This window comes from Enhydra lutris, unplaced genomic scaffold, assembly GCF_002288905.1.
Source record: "Enhydra lutris kenyoni isolate GAN:26980312 unplaced genomic scaffold, ASM228890v2 scaffoldscaffold31, whole genome shotgun sequence".
In the NCBI taxonomy this organism is placed as follows: Eukaryota; Metazoa; Chordata; class Mammalia; order Carnivora; family Mustelidae; genus Enhydra; species Enhydra lutris.
Genome location: NW_019154115.1, coordinates 19,250,896 through 19,264,582, shown reverse-complemented (window position 1 = coordinate 19,264,582; position 13,687 = coordinate 19,250,896). Strand labels below are relative to the sequence as shown.

General features: G+C 46.8%; 2 protein-coding genes across 2 annotated transcripts in view; one reads left to right on the top strand and one right to left on the bottom strand.

Annotated features, from left to right (window-relative positions):
• Positions 1–410: 410 nt before the first annotated feature.
• LOC111153350 (lactase like) lies at positions 411–13,372 on the top strand. The gene is made up of 13 exons (XM_022512333.1): positions 411–528; positions 913–1,076; positions 1,683–1,770; positions 2,047–2,156; positions 3,576–3,704; positions 3,807–3,902; positions 5,499–5,553; positions 5,642–5,803; positions 8,771–9,045; positions 10,002–10,128; positions 10,315–10,514; positions 11,539–11,602; positions 13,077–13,372. Exons 1-13 carry the CDS (start codon positions 411–413, stop codon positions 13,190–13,192), a joined length of 1,704 nt encoding a protein of 567 aa, XP_022368041.1. The 3' UTR covers positions 13,193–13,372.
• Positions 11,378–13,687, bottom strand: part of LOC111153349 (zwilch kinetochore protein) — a 39,194-nt gene continuing 36,884 nt past the window's right edge. Inside the window, exon 19 of the mRNA XM_022512332.1 lies at positions 11,378–13,325. The gene's annotated coding sequence lies outside the window, so the exon portion shown is untranslated. The remainder of the gene's footprint in view (positions 13,326–13,687) is intronic.

Sequence of the window (13,687 nt, the reverse complement as noted above, 5' to 3'; positions counted from 1 at the left end):
TACAGGTGGGGTGCTTCAGCGGATCTGTGGGTTGCCTTGCCTCCCTCGTCAACTGGAGCTGCCCTAAGGCAGAAGCGGTTTCCTCATCCAATCAGGGCCTCTCACAGGCTGGGAATCCCCCCACAGACAGGGAGCAGGGGTGGTTTGGAGCCTGGCACATCAGCCCCAGAGCCCACCCCCCAAGCCCCATGTTCTTCTCCTCCTTAAGTGCCCAGCATCAGCCTCTGCAGGTAGCTCCTGGGGGAGCAATGGACCAGAGGCCCTAGCTGAGTCAAGGTTGCTCTAGATAACCCTCCCCTCCTTCCCTCCTGGCCTTCACCCCCAAACTGGGATCCAGCCCCCAAGCCCTGGCTGTGTGGGCCTCCACCTGTCAGGTGTGCTTTTTCAGGAATGGGGGAGGGCCGGGTGCCATGAAGCCAGTGCGGGTTGTCACACTTTGGTGGGTGCTACTGCTGGTGTCCAGGCTGGGGGCCACCAGGAAGGGAGCCCCAGAAGAGGCCTCCTTCTACTATGGAAGCTTCCCACTTGGTATGTCCATTCCTCTGTTGGTCTGTCTGTCTGTTTGTCAGTTTGCCCACCTTGGCTGGCTTGCCAAAGACTTTGGTGTTTTAGTTTCCTGACAGGTAGGATGGGAAAAAGAACTCCACATAGCTGTTTTAATATAGAAGTTCCTAGCAGATTTTTTTAAACTTACACAGTGAATGTTAATCAGAGCTAAAACTGTGCAAATGAAAGCTTTAAATGTGTTAGGTCCTGCCCCGCCCTCCCCCACAGGCTCCCACTCCTGGGGAGACAGGGACAAGCTGTGGGGAGGGGGCCTGTCCTAGGGCCCAGGAGGCACAGCCCAGAGTCCAGGGACTGGGTGGGGAGTAGGAGGGGGCCCAGGGCCCAGCTTGGGGTCTCTACTTGCAGGCTTCTCCTGGGGTGTGGGCAGTTCCGCCTTCCAGACGGAGGGAGCCTGGGACCAGGATGGGAAAGGGCCCAGCATCTGGGACGCCTTCACTCACAGTGGGAAGGGAAAGGTGCTTGGGGATGAGACAGCAGATGTGGCTTGTGATGGTTACTACAAGGTGCAGGTGAGTGACCGGTGTGTGTTGGGGGGGCACATATGTACCCAGCTGAAGTGGACGGTGACATAGGAGGGGATCTGGGGGACAATGTCAATTTGGCTCTCTGCTAAGCAGCCCCTATCCCACTGCAGGAAAAACGGGCGGGGCCGTGGGTGCCTGGGGATTGGTGGGCTGATGGTGCAGGGAAGGATGTGCAGAAAGGAAAGGAAAGCAGAGCCCCACCTGAACGAGGGCCTTAGCCCAAGTGATGGACACCTGAGTGGCTGATACCATGACCCCAGGGTCTATAAGCCACGTGGCCTGAACCCTTGTTCTCTGCTTGTGAATCAGCCCCTGTGGAGGAAGTCCCTCTGCTCAGAACCCACTTTTCCTGTCTGGGCTAACTTCTTGGGGGATTCATCCCCCAAGTTTATTAGGAACACCCCAGTGGACATCTCAAAGCACCCCCCTATCCTTGGCAGGAGGAAGCAGGGCAGGTGCCTTTACCCCTATTGAATAGATGAGGAGCTACAGACAGGAGTGAGCATTAGCCCAGGCCCCCAGTGGGACCCCCGAACCCCCACCCTAGAGCTCTAGGTGACCCTACCCTGTCTCCCACCCCTGTCTGCACAGGAGGACATCGTCCTGCTCAGGGAGCTGCACGTGAGCCACTACAGATTCTCCCTGTCTTGGCCTCGGCTCCTACCTACCGGCATCCGAGGTAAGACGGGGCAGCCCCTACCAGGCCCAAGCATGGTCCCTTCTGGCCATGTTGGCTTTGCGGGGACACCACAGAGTGCTGGGGAGGGACAGCAGCCCCAGAAAACATGGCTACTTTGGCAGCAGCCCTCCCAGGTTCTGCAGGCGGCCGGACACCCACGCCGTCCCCCAGACCCAGGATCGGGCAGACTGGGGGCACCTTTAGGCCGGAGAAAGACCACAGGGCCAAGGAGCACTGCACTTAGGAAGGTCACGGCCCCTTTTATCTCGCCTTCAGCTGACAAGGTGAACAAGAAGGGAATCAAGTTCTACAATGACTTCATCGATGCCCTCCTGAAGAGCAACATTACCCCCATCGTGACCTTGCACCACTGGGATCTCCCACAGGTGAGGCCTGGGGGTAGGGAGGGGGTGGCTCAGCAGGGGGCACCTGAGTGGGGGATGGGGCTTGCCAAGGTGGGGCAAAGGCTGAGGCTGGACCCAGAGATGGGAGGGAGCCAAGAAATCTGACTCATCCACAGAGGGATGCGGTGCTGATTTCACTAATGTTTGTAAATAGGTGATAAGCGGATTTTGATGTTTTCCCAAAACATTTGGCCTAAAAACAAATCAAACTAAGATGAAGCCCTTTTTGAGTAAGATGTGATGAAATGGCATAATTAACAAGTCTGTTTGAGCCCCATCATCTGGGCACAGCCCCCCCAGACCAATTCCTACTAAGTCTCAAGGTCACTGTCAGACATCACTATTCAAGCACTTCTTCCCTTCACTCAGCAAGGCCTCATGGGATCCCGGCCTACTGGGAGAGGGGCTGTGTAGGTGACCCTCTGTGACACAGGCTGCAAGAGGTCAGAGAGTAGAGAAGTGGCCTCAGGGAGCTGCTGGGGAGAGGATGGGGTCCGGTCAGTGCTTTGAGGGTTTGGGATGTATGAAGTGGATGGGGTGTTCTGGATGGAGGGAGCACAACAAGGGGGCAGATGACTGGATTAAGAGTTTGGGGAGCAGACAGGAGTGAGAGGGGTAGAGGTAGGAGGTGTGGCTTGGGGCCAGGCCCGGGAGGTCTTGACTGCAGAGCTGAGGTGACTGGGATCATTCTGTGGGGAGGTGAGCTGCCAGAGGCCTCTCTAAGTTGGGGTTGGGGCGTAGAGCCGACTTTAGGGAGACAAACTGGAGACCACGTTCCAGTTTCTTCCCTAGTTAACGGCTTTCACTCACTGGGCCCTTTAGCATGTCCTCAAACCCACCAGGGAGAGCTCAGTAGGCATTTTCAATGGAATGCTGAATTTTGGGAAAATCCCTTCTTCACAAAGCAGATGGCTTTGGTCGGAGAAGAGTCCTCCACAGAAGGCAGAACCCACCCTCATAAGAGTTTCTAGGGTCTCCCATCTGCATGGCCCTCAAAATCCTAATCAGAGCTTCCATGTCCCACACCATGTCTTACTTCTTCTGCATGAGTAGTTGAGGTTCTTCTTCCAATAGAAGACCTCTCTGCCTTGGCCCATTTCTTAAATATTCAATCTATCACATTCCTTTGAAGCATGAGTCTTAAACTTTCTCTGTTCCCTCCCTCTTGATTGTATATGTCACATAGCCTGTCCCCACTGATGTTGCTTCATGGGGCTTCGCTGGTCACCATTCTCAGGTGGTAACGCCCAAGAACCCGCATTTGGCTCTCCGCTGCCCTCTACAGCCTCTGTGGTGGCCATTGCCCTATTTCTCCCACACACCGGGCCTATAAACTCCAGAAGTCTTTTCTCGAGACACAGCCCTGGGGTAGCCGCCTCCCTCTGCACTATCTGTCTGCAGCTACTCCAGGTCAAGTGCGGTGGCTGGCAGAACGTGAGCATGATCAGCTACTTCCGTGATTACGCCGATCTGTGCTTTGAGGCCTTTGGGGACCGGGTGAAGCACTGGATCACTTTTAGTGACCCTCGGGTAAGCAGGGCCCTTCTCCAGGTGGGAAACCCCCCTTCCTGGACCAGAGCACTTCTTCCCCCTTCTCACGGGTGCTGTGGTCCCCACTTGCTGTCCCTGCAGACGATGGCAGAGAAAGGCTATGAGACGGGTCGCCATGCTCCAGGCCTGCAGCTCCACGGCACAGGCCTGTACACGGCAGCACACCACATCATTAAGGTAAGGGGGGGGGTCCTTCTGGGAGTGAAGGCTGGGTTTGGGGTGGAGGGACAGACCGCAGCATCAGTTCAGCTTGCCCCGGGGCTCTGAGCCTGAGTTCAGTCCTCTGTGATTCCGGCATATTCCATCGCACCTTGGCATGGTTCCCTTGCATTCCATGAGGCTCTATGGAGGCAGTGCCTGGTCACCCAGTGCTGGACCCCACCACCGAGACAGTACAGTGGCAGCTCTCTACAGATGATGGTCCAGTCAAGTGGATGGAGCGCATGCGTGGGAAAACTTGTCACCTACAGCTCTAAGCAGTCTTGTGAGGAATGGGAACAGGAGGAAGGGGCGGGATGACAGTGAACTAGGGGCTGAAATCTCCAGTGAATGAGCAGCAGTAACTGGGGTTGTGAAGGACAGCAGTAAGAAGGGGTTAGGAGTGCTTGTCCTACAGGGTGGACTTCAAAGGCCCCGGGGTTGTGGAAGGAGAAAGAGTTTGCAAGCAGTAGTAATAAAGAACAAGGAGGACACTACCCACAACCGCGAGGTATGTGGGGGTGAGGGAAAAACAGCCCCTTCTTGGAAGAGCTGCAGTGGAGGTGGTCTTTGGGGCAGCCAAGCTCAGTAAGGGCTCAGAAGGGAAGGAGACAGAAGATGCTTCAGGGTGACTCGTGAGTTACAAGGCCGCTGGGAAGGCTTGAGCAGGGGGAGGGGACTGGGTCACAGTGTAGGACACAGATGAGGATTCGCATGCCTGGGGAGCAGGGATGTGAGGCACGAAGCATGGCCCCAGTGGACATTTAGCAGAAGGGCAACAATCTGATCAAGCAGGAACCGGGGCCCTGAGTGACATACTAGACTCTCAAATTCCTGTCAAGGAGAGAACTTCCTCATTCTTTCTCCATTTGGCTTAAGAGTTCCTAAACTGTGAATATTGTTTCTAAGATTTATTCATTTATTTGAGAGAGAGAGAGAGGAGAGAGCAGAAGGATGGGCAGAGAGAGAGAATCTCAAGCAGACTCCCCACTGAGCGGGGAGCCCAATGCAGGGCTCCATCGCAAGGCCCTAAGATCATTAACCTTAGCCGAAATCAAGAGTCGGATGCCCAAGTGGCTGAGCCACCAGGCGCCCCCTAAACTGTGACTATTTAAAGGGTAGAGCTCTGAAGGCCTCAGTGGGTCACTGATGGAAAGTATGGAGAGAAGGCAGGTCAGCACATTTTGAATTCCATTCTCAAGACTGTTTCAGATGTTTGGTATTTTCCAAACTTCCTGAGCACCTATGGTAAAAGTACTGCCTAGTTACTACAGAAGACAAGCAGGAACAAAGCAAGAAACTTTAGCAAAAGTCTGTGGAATAAGAAATCACACCAAGAGGTAGTTTTGTTTATGCCAGAATTAGACCAAGTTTCTCTACAGAACAAAGAAAACAGGTGCCTCTGGAGATCAGAGGAAGGGAGACAGGGGATCGGGATCATCAAGGCCGGACTCAGGGAAAAGATGGGACTCCATTAACTTGCTCTCTCGTCAGAGAGACAGAGGGACAGAGGGAGAGAAAGGCAGGGGAGAAATGTGCCAGCCCCGCACCTTTGATGCGCCCCTCCATTTTCAGGCCCACGCCCAAGCCTGGCATTCCTACAACAGCACATGGCGCGGCAAGCAGCAAGGTGAGCCCCACTGCCCAACCTCTAGGACACAGCCCCGGGGTGGGGGCAGCGCCATTTGCACCTGCCACCCCCTGTCCTTCCTTTTAAGGTCTGGTGGGGATCTCACTAAATTGTGATTGGGGGGAACCCGTGGACATCAGTAGCCCCAAGGACATTGACGCTGCTGAGAGATACCTACAGTTCTGCCTGGGCTGGTTTGCCAACCCCATCTATGCTGGAGACTACCCTCAAGTCATGAAGGACCGGATCGGTGAGCCAAGTCACATTTTTAAGCTCCAGGCACCAGAACAACAGTGCTGAGCACAAGTGAGGTGATGGAGAGGCGGGGGGATGGAAGAACACACGGGGTCTGGGCAAGGCACTCAAAGGGAGAGCCCAGTCCCCTAGGGACTGAGAATGGCAAATTTGAATTGGGGAGAGGGGAGGAACGACCCCCAGACAAATCCCCAAACGTGGAGATTGAAAATTTCAGAACCCATTCTCTGGACTGTTCTCTTTTCTGTTCTGCTCTCCTGTCTCTTTCTCACCACTCCCCTCCCTTACACTTGAAGTAGGAGAGAGAAGTCAAAGACACGGTCTTGGGCAATGCCAGTTCTAGTGTTGGTTCTGTCACTTGAGAAATGCTTTCTGAGCTCTGGTTTCCACATTGTCAGAGAAGAGAATAAAGATGCATAGAGCTTACAAGGCTCTATCCATTTGGGTGCCTTTAAGTGCCATGTAACAGAAAACACCAACTAAAATGGCCTGAAAAGTAGGGAATTTATCATCTCAGGTACCAAGTCCAGAAAAGGGTGATTCAGAGCCAGTTAATCCAGCCTTCAGGGATGTCTTTGAGGAACAAGGCTCATTCCATCTTTCACTCTGGCACCAGCCCATCAAACCACACCCTATTGTCACAAGATGGCTGCAGCAGCTCCGGCATCATATCTTGACACGTCAACACCCAGAGGCAGAAAAATGGAAATAGCTTGGTCATACCTATTTTTAAGAACAAGGAAAATCATCCCAGAAAACAGTCTCCACCCACAACTGACTTCCCTTCAAGGGAAGTCCTCCAGGGACGGAACTGTCACATGCCCCAGAATGTCCTAGACTACTAGGACTAGAGCCTCAGAGGCTGGGGGAGCCAGGACTTTCTAAAGAGGATGAAGAAGAGGGAGAGAGAGCCATGGGACTATTGATCGGGTGGGCAACCAGCAGTGTCTGGCCATAGGAATCAGAGTATTAGCTCTGTTTACTTAGAGGTAGCAGTCAGCTTCCCCCTATAAAGAGAGACAAAGGTGGCACTCACACAACCCCAAGGCTATTTTGGATGTTTGACTAAGACCTGTCAACATTCTGGGGCGCCTGGGTGGCTCAGTGGGTTAAGCCTCTGCCTTCAGCTCAGGTTGTGATCCCAGAGTCCTGGGATTGAGCCCCGCATCCGGCTCTCTGCTCGGTGGGGAGACTGCTTCCTCCTCTCTCTGTCTGCCTCTCTGCCTACTTGTGATCTCTGTCAAATAAATAAATAAAATCTTAAAAAAAAAAAAAAAAAAGAACAGTCAACATTCCAAAAAATTCCCTTTCTAAAGTACCCTTCATCAGACTTACCTGGAATAGAAGCAGCAGGTTCTAATTCCAACTCTGCTCTAACCAGTGAGCGACTCTGGGCAAGGGGTTCGACTGCATTGGGTGTCACTCTTGTCATCTGAAAATGAACGATCAGACAAATCATCTCTAAAAACCTCTCAGCAATAACCAGTTCTGGGACACCTCTATACTCATAGGTTCAAAGTCCTGAGAATGACATCAAGATGTCCGGGGGAAAAGCGCTGAGGATGGGACACAGCCCATCATTCCCCCAGCATTCACTCCCGGGCTCCTTGGAGGCCATGGCAGGAGCCACAACAGTATGGCACTAAAGAAGTCAAATTGATTGTCATACAAGAGTTCAAAGGCTTCAGGCCAATTGATTCCAGACCCTGCCAATGCCATCTTTGCGGTAATCCAAATGGAAACGGGGCTGAATTTTTCCCAGTACAAGGGGGATAGAAGGATCCTTTGAGCAGGTAATATTTTCTTCTGCTGGAAGTCTTGTATACCAGTTACTTGCAGGCATCTCATAAGTGCAATATATGAACAAACATGATTCTAGACCCATGTTGTCCAACAGAACTTCCAGCGATGGTGGAAATGTTATCTGTGCCGTCCAGTAGGTTAGCCTGTAGTCACTTGGGTCTATTTAAATTTTAAAGAACTAAAAAATCAGTCCTTCAGTGTGACTGAGGATGCATCAGCTACGGGCCACATGTAGCCAGTGATTACTGTATTAGTTCAGGGACAATGCCTTGTGGTTTTCAAGTAAAGTAATAACACACTAGGATCTTAAAGGTATCTAATAATACAAGCTCTTCACTCAGTTAATCTAAACCAACAGCCTCTTTGGAAATATGTTTATGGTTATATTTTAGAACAACTCCTACAAATGTTTCCTTTTTTTACTCATTTAAAAGCCCCCTCTTTTTCTTTTTGCAGAGATCATAGGAAGGTTTTATGCATGTTTCAAATTTTTTAAATTACAAGAGATAACAAGGTGAAAAGTCAAGTTTCCCTCCCTCCCTCTTTCCACTGCTCCCATCCTCCCCAGCAGGAAGCATACTTACCAAGGATTGTACACGTGTGAGCAAAAATACTGCCGCTCTGTGTGTGTACTTGCATCTTTCACTGAAAACATGTATCTTGGCATTCTTTCCAAGTTGGTATATAAAGGGCTGCGTCAGTCATTTCTCATGACTGCAATGTTGTACGGAAGAATATCTGATCATTTATTTAACCAGTCTCTCCTGATAGACGTTTAGGTTGTTTCCAATCTTTTGCTACTTAATCTACAATGACGGTCCTGGTACACACATCCTTTTACACATGCAAGTAAGACATAGGATAAACAGATCTAGGAAATAATACAGGAACCCAACCCCATTTTCCAAAACCATTTACTGAGTCCTCTATGGAAATACAACTTTCAAGCAACATAAGCTTTTAACACTGTGAATAGTATTCAAATGTCAAAATTCCAGATAAAAAGGCTAAGGTTATATTTTTCATACAAACCAATCCCAAAGCTCAGGATCTGGATAACAGTTCTTACGTCAACATGCCAGTATCGTCGTAGTACAGAACAGCAAAAGGATTGTGAGAAGGCCAAACTCTATTAAACTCCCTTTTTCTCTCTCAATAGGGAAAAAAAGTGCAGAGCAAGGCCTGGATATGTCAAGGTTACCAGTGTTCTCACTCCAGGAAAAGAGCTACATTAAAGGCACATCTGATTTCTTGGGATTAGGCCATTATACTACTCGGTACATCACAGAAAGGAACTACTCCTCCCGCCAGGGGCCCAGCTACCAGAACGATCGTGACTTAGTAGAACTGGTTGACCCCAACTGGCCTGATCTGGGGTCAAAGTGGCTGTATTCTGTGCCATGGGGATTTCGGAGGCTCCTCCACTTCGCTCAGGTGATGATCACATGAAGCTATTTAATGAACTTTTTTTCCTTTAAAGATTTTGAGAAAGAATGAGTGTGTGATTGTGTGTGTGTGTGCATGTGCGCATGCAAGCACGCGCTGGGGAAGAAGAGGGAGAGGGACAAGCAGACTCCCTGCAGAGCTGACATGGGGCTCTATCTCACTATCCAAAGACCCGAAAACCTTGACCCCAGCTGAAATCAAGAGTCGGACCCCCAACTGACTGAGCCACCCAGGTGCCCCTAATGAACATTTCTGACCTCAATTCATGACCTTCCAGCTTAGGCTCAGATGCCTACATTTTTTAAAGTTTTTTTTTTTTTTAAGATTTTATTTATTTATTTGACAGACAGAGATCACAAATAGGCAGAGGCAGGCAGAGAGAGGAGAAAGCAGGCTCCCCGCAGAGCAGAGAGCCCGATATGGGGCTCGATCCCAGGACTCTGGGATCATGACCTGGGCCGAAGGCAGAGGCTTTAACCCAGTGAGTCACCCAGGCGCCCCTTTTTTAAAGTTTTTAATTCCAGTTAGGTGCGTACCTTTTGAAGTCAAACTCAGTCACCTCCACTTCAGAGGCTCCTAGATATAGGCTTTAGGGACTAATGCTGGCTATGAGTAACCACCTCAATGTGGAGAACCATAGCTACAAATTCTCATCCCACAGTTACTTGGCTGCCCTTCTCACTTGAAATGAACTATGTGGGAAAGAATAAGCCCTGAAGTATATTTTCTCTATAATGATGCTGATTCACTGAGAAACGTAGTCTTTTGTACTTGCTCCTGTCTACATTCACCTCCAAATAAATGTGTGAACTGGAACTTACTGAACGCTAAATACACTCAATTCGAATATGGCGGCTTGAATACTCTGCTCCCCTATGTGCCCCAGACTCGGAAACTCACCTGTAGGGTAGAATTTTTAAGATATTCCTATGACTCACTTCCAGACTCAATACGGCAATCCTCCCATCTACGTGACAGAAAACGGTGCGCCTCAAAAGTTACACTGTACGCAATTATGTGATGAGTGGAGAATTCAGTACCTTAAGGGCTACATAAATGAAATGCTAAAAGGTGAGCTGCAAACCAAGACTGTCTTCACATATTTTCTACTTAACTTGGACAGAATTTGGTAATAGCCATGATTGACTGAAGCTTATTTCTGAATCTCATAAATGAATACATTAAAAATTATCTTTACAATGTTATTTTTCCAAATAAGTGAAATGTATTAAAAAATTGAACAAAATGTCTTTGCAGCTATAAAAGATGGTGTTAATATAAAAGGGTATACTTCCTGGTCTCTGTTGGATAAGTTTGAATGGGAGAAAGGATACTCAGATAGATATGGATTCTACTATGTCGAATTTAACAACAGAAATAAGCCACGCTACCCAAAGGCATCCGTTCAATATTACAAGAAGATTATCACTGCCAATGGGTTCCCCAACCCAAGAGAGGTAGGACTAATTATTGATGTTACTTTTTCTAGATTTTTTAAAAAAAATTTCTCCCCCCAACAGGGGGCTAGAACTCACGACCCCAAGATCAAGAGTCAGGTCCTTTTCTGTCTGAGCCAGTCAGGTGCCCCTTACTTGTTCTAGATTTTTGAAGAGCTAAGCATCTTGGGGTGTGCAGTGTAGCAAACCTCTCGGCTCTGTGGAGGAGGATGGGGGTTTGTGGGAACTCGTCCCTTATGACTTTTCCCCTAACTTTTGCCACCTCTTTGCTCGTTTGCTTAGAATATGGTAAACATGCCTTAAATTTCAGTCCTCACTTCAAATTCAATCCCTAACTTGCAGAGCATGAAGGACACACTAGAGTTATGTAGAAGTCCTATTTGTTTTAGGTTATGAGGTTATAACTAGACACTTCTAGTTAAATGTTACTTTAAATGTTATATCTTAATGCAAACAAATATTGCCTACTTACTCTTCAACATCCATGGAAAGAGAAGAGGTAAATTAAATGTATAATGACCATAACTTTCACTTCTTTTCCCACTAGTTCCAAAATGATATTAAAAATAATCAAACTTAGAATTGATAATCCTTTACAACATACCAAACATTTTCAGTCACCTATAAATTTTTCCATTCGTTCTCTATGTTGCTATTGATGGTAGGGAATAAAAAGCCTAATTTAGAATGTCTCAATAAAGACAAGTTCTAAAAATAAATCTCACTTGTTTACCAACACCCTTTTAGGATGAGCCCAGGGGCACCATAAATGAACAGTGACTCATAGGCATTCAGTAGTTTGGCACTTCTAGAAAAGGGCTAGATTCTAATCTCAAGAATAAAGACCAGTTTGGCTGTTTCTTTTGACTCCCTCACAATGATGCACATAGGCATTTAATAAATATTAACCAATTTAAACTCCAGGCAGATTTAAATTCTTTTAATCCCACATTATTTCAAAAATGATTTGGAACAGCAAAAATTAGTCTAAGATGACATTACTTATCTAGTGGGTTTTTATTAGGTGGAAAGTTGGTACCTCAAAGCCTTGGAAACTTGTTCTATCAACAACCAGATGCTTGCTGCAGGTGAGTATATTTTAATTTCTCCCTCTGATAATTAAGGCACATAATTATACCTATAAAGATATTACCAAAACCTCGAAATGTGGATCTATCCAAAGTTGATCATTCCAAAACATACAATTAAAAATGAATTTATTCCTTCACTTTGAAACAGTGTCAGATTTCTGTTTTATAAGCATTTCAAACAACATTTTAAAAATCTACCACAAAAGAGAAATACTTTATCCACCCTCGTTTTATTCTTTCTGAATCATACAGCCAGTTTATAAACCTATTTTTGTTATAGTGGGCTTTGTGGAAGGAGGGAAAAATACAACCATATTTGAATAAAGAAAAGGCAAAGAACACTCCAGATATGATATTCTCATCCAGAAAGTAATTACTGAACACCCACTATTAGCTAAGGGGTGTTTTAAGCTCAGCAATAAACTAAACAAAGTTCCTGACCTCACAGAAGCAAGGTTTCTTGTGCAACAGGATCAAAAAGGCTCAGAGATGTAGAGTAACAAAGATGCTTCTACACACCAACGAATGCCAGCATACAGCATTTATTTCTTTGAATTCTGTCTTTCCCTAAGAGCAATCAGAGAAATGTACTTCCTGTTTTAACAAACCCATCTTTAATGTGGTATCAGAGGTGGAAAATGCTAGATGAAACAAATCCTACCAATTCAGCTATTTTTTTTTTTTCTTTTTCCAGTTGAGCTATTTTTTTTATAGGCCAATTTTACAGGCCACTACCATGCCCTGCTCCCATCTAAATAACCAGGTAATAGCAAGGATGCATATTCCTTTAAACCAAAATAAACTTATATTTTATTACCTAGACACATGATGTGGGATCTACTGCTGAGTCTATGAATTCTGTGGGACCAGGGCCTCATGCCTTATTTATTATGGTAGCCAGGGTGCCAGGCACAAAACCTAAAAGTAGAAACTATATAAATGTCCACTACTATAATCATGTACGTGAACAGTGCTCATTGTTCAACTCTTCGAGATTATTACTTAACTACACAAGAGTTGCAAACTTTCACACAAACTTTCAATATGGAAATTCCTACACCTCTTAAGTTACACAGTGACATCTTTGAAGGGTTAGAGATGCTTCCCAAGGCTTTTCTTTCACAAACCCCCCCACAGTGAAAATTACAAAAACCAGGGAACATGCTTTTTAATATCTTCACATGAATTTATGGTAAGTATAACATACCGTTAGGCTTTATTCCAATACCTCTGGAAGAACCAAATGTAGGCATTCTTTAGCCCACACTTTGTGAAATATTTTATAAAGCCCTCACATATTTTTAAGAACATTTAATTCACCATGTTCTCTTTTGGAGCAAGTGAGAATAATTACAAAGCTTGATGATGCCATTTTCCAAATTTTTGCAAGTATGGTTGAATCTTTCAGGATGAGGCTATATTCACTGAAATGATGACCTGCTCATTTGTGGTGTTCTCCCTCCTGTTTCAGAGCCTCTACTAAGTCACATGCAGATGGTGACAGAGATCGTGGTACCTACAGTTTGCACCCTGTGCATACTAATATCTGCTGTTCTCCTGCTGCTCCTGCTTCGGGGCCAGAGCTGAGAGAGGGTTGCCCATTCTGTAGATTCATCTTTCATCAGGAATCTTCAGGATCTTCCTCCTTTCTCTGCTTTGAAGGTTTATATACGATTCTGTTTTCAGGCTTTGTGATAAAAAAATTTTTTTTGGTCTTGTGCTGGGATTTAAAAATTAGAAAATAAAAAGAAGCAAAAATGAAATAAAGACCATCTGTCAAAGTCAATGTTAGTATTTTGCTGTTATGCATCTATTTTCACTTTGCAAAAAAGGAATCCTAGTGCACAAACTGTTTTTGATACTTGGTATTTTTTTCCTTCTAAACTCTATTCAGAGGCGCCTGGGTGGCTTGGTCAGTTAGGCATCCAACCCTTGATTTTGACTCAGGTCATGATCTCAGGGTCCTGGGGATCAAGCCCTGCTACAGGCTCCTTAATCAGCACAATGTCTGCTTATTTCCCTCTCCCTCTGCCCCTCCCCCTGCTCATGCTCTCTCTCAAATGAATAAATTTTTAAAAAAAT

Bases quoted from the DNA above. Each gene is read 5' to 3' on its own strand.
- LOC111153350 (XM_022512333.1), top strand. From the start codon at position 411: ATGAAGCCAGTGCGGGTTGTCACACTTTGGTGGGTGCTACTGCTGGTG. The intron at 1,771-2,046 runs GTAAGACGGGGC...TCTCGCCTTCAG, and splicing joins CCTACCTACCGGCATCCGAG to CTGACAAGGTGAACAAGAAG. The intron at 5,554-5,641 runs GTGAGCCCCACT...CTTCCTTTTAAG, and splicing joins ATGGCGCGGCAAGCAGCAAG to GTCTGGTGGGGATCTCACTA.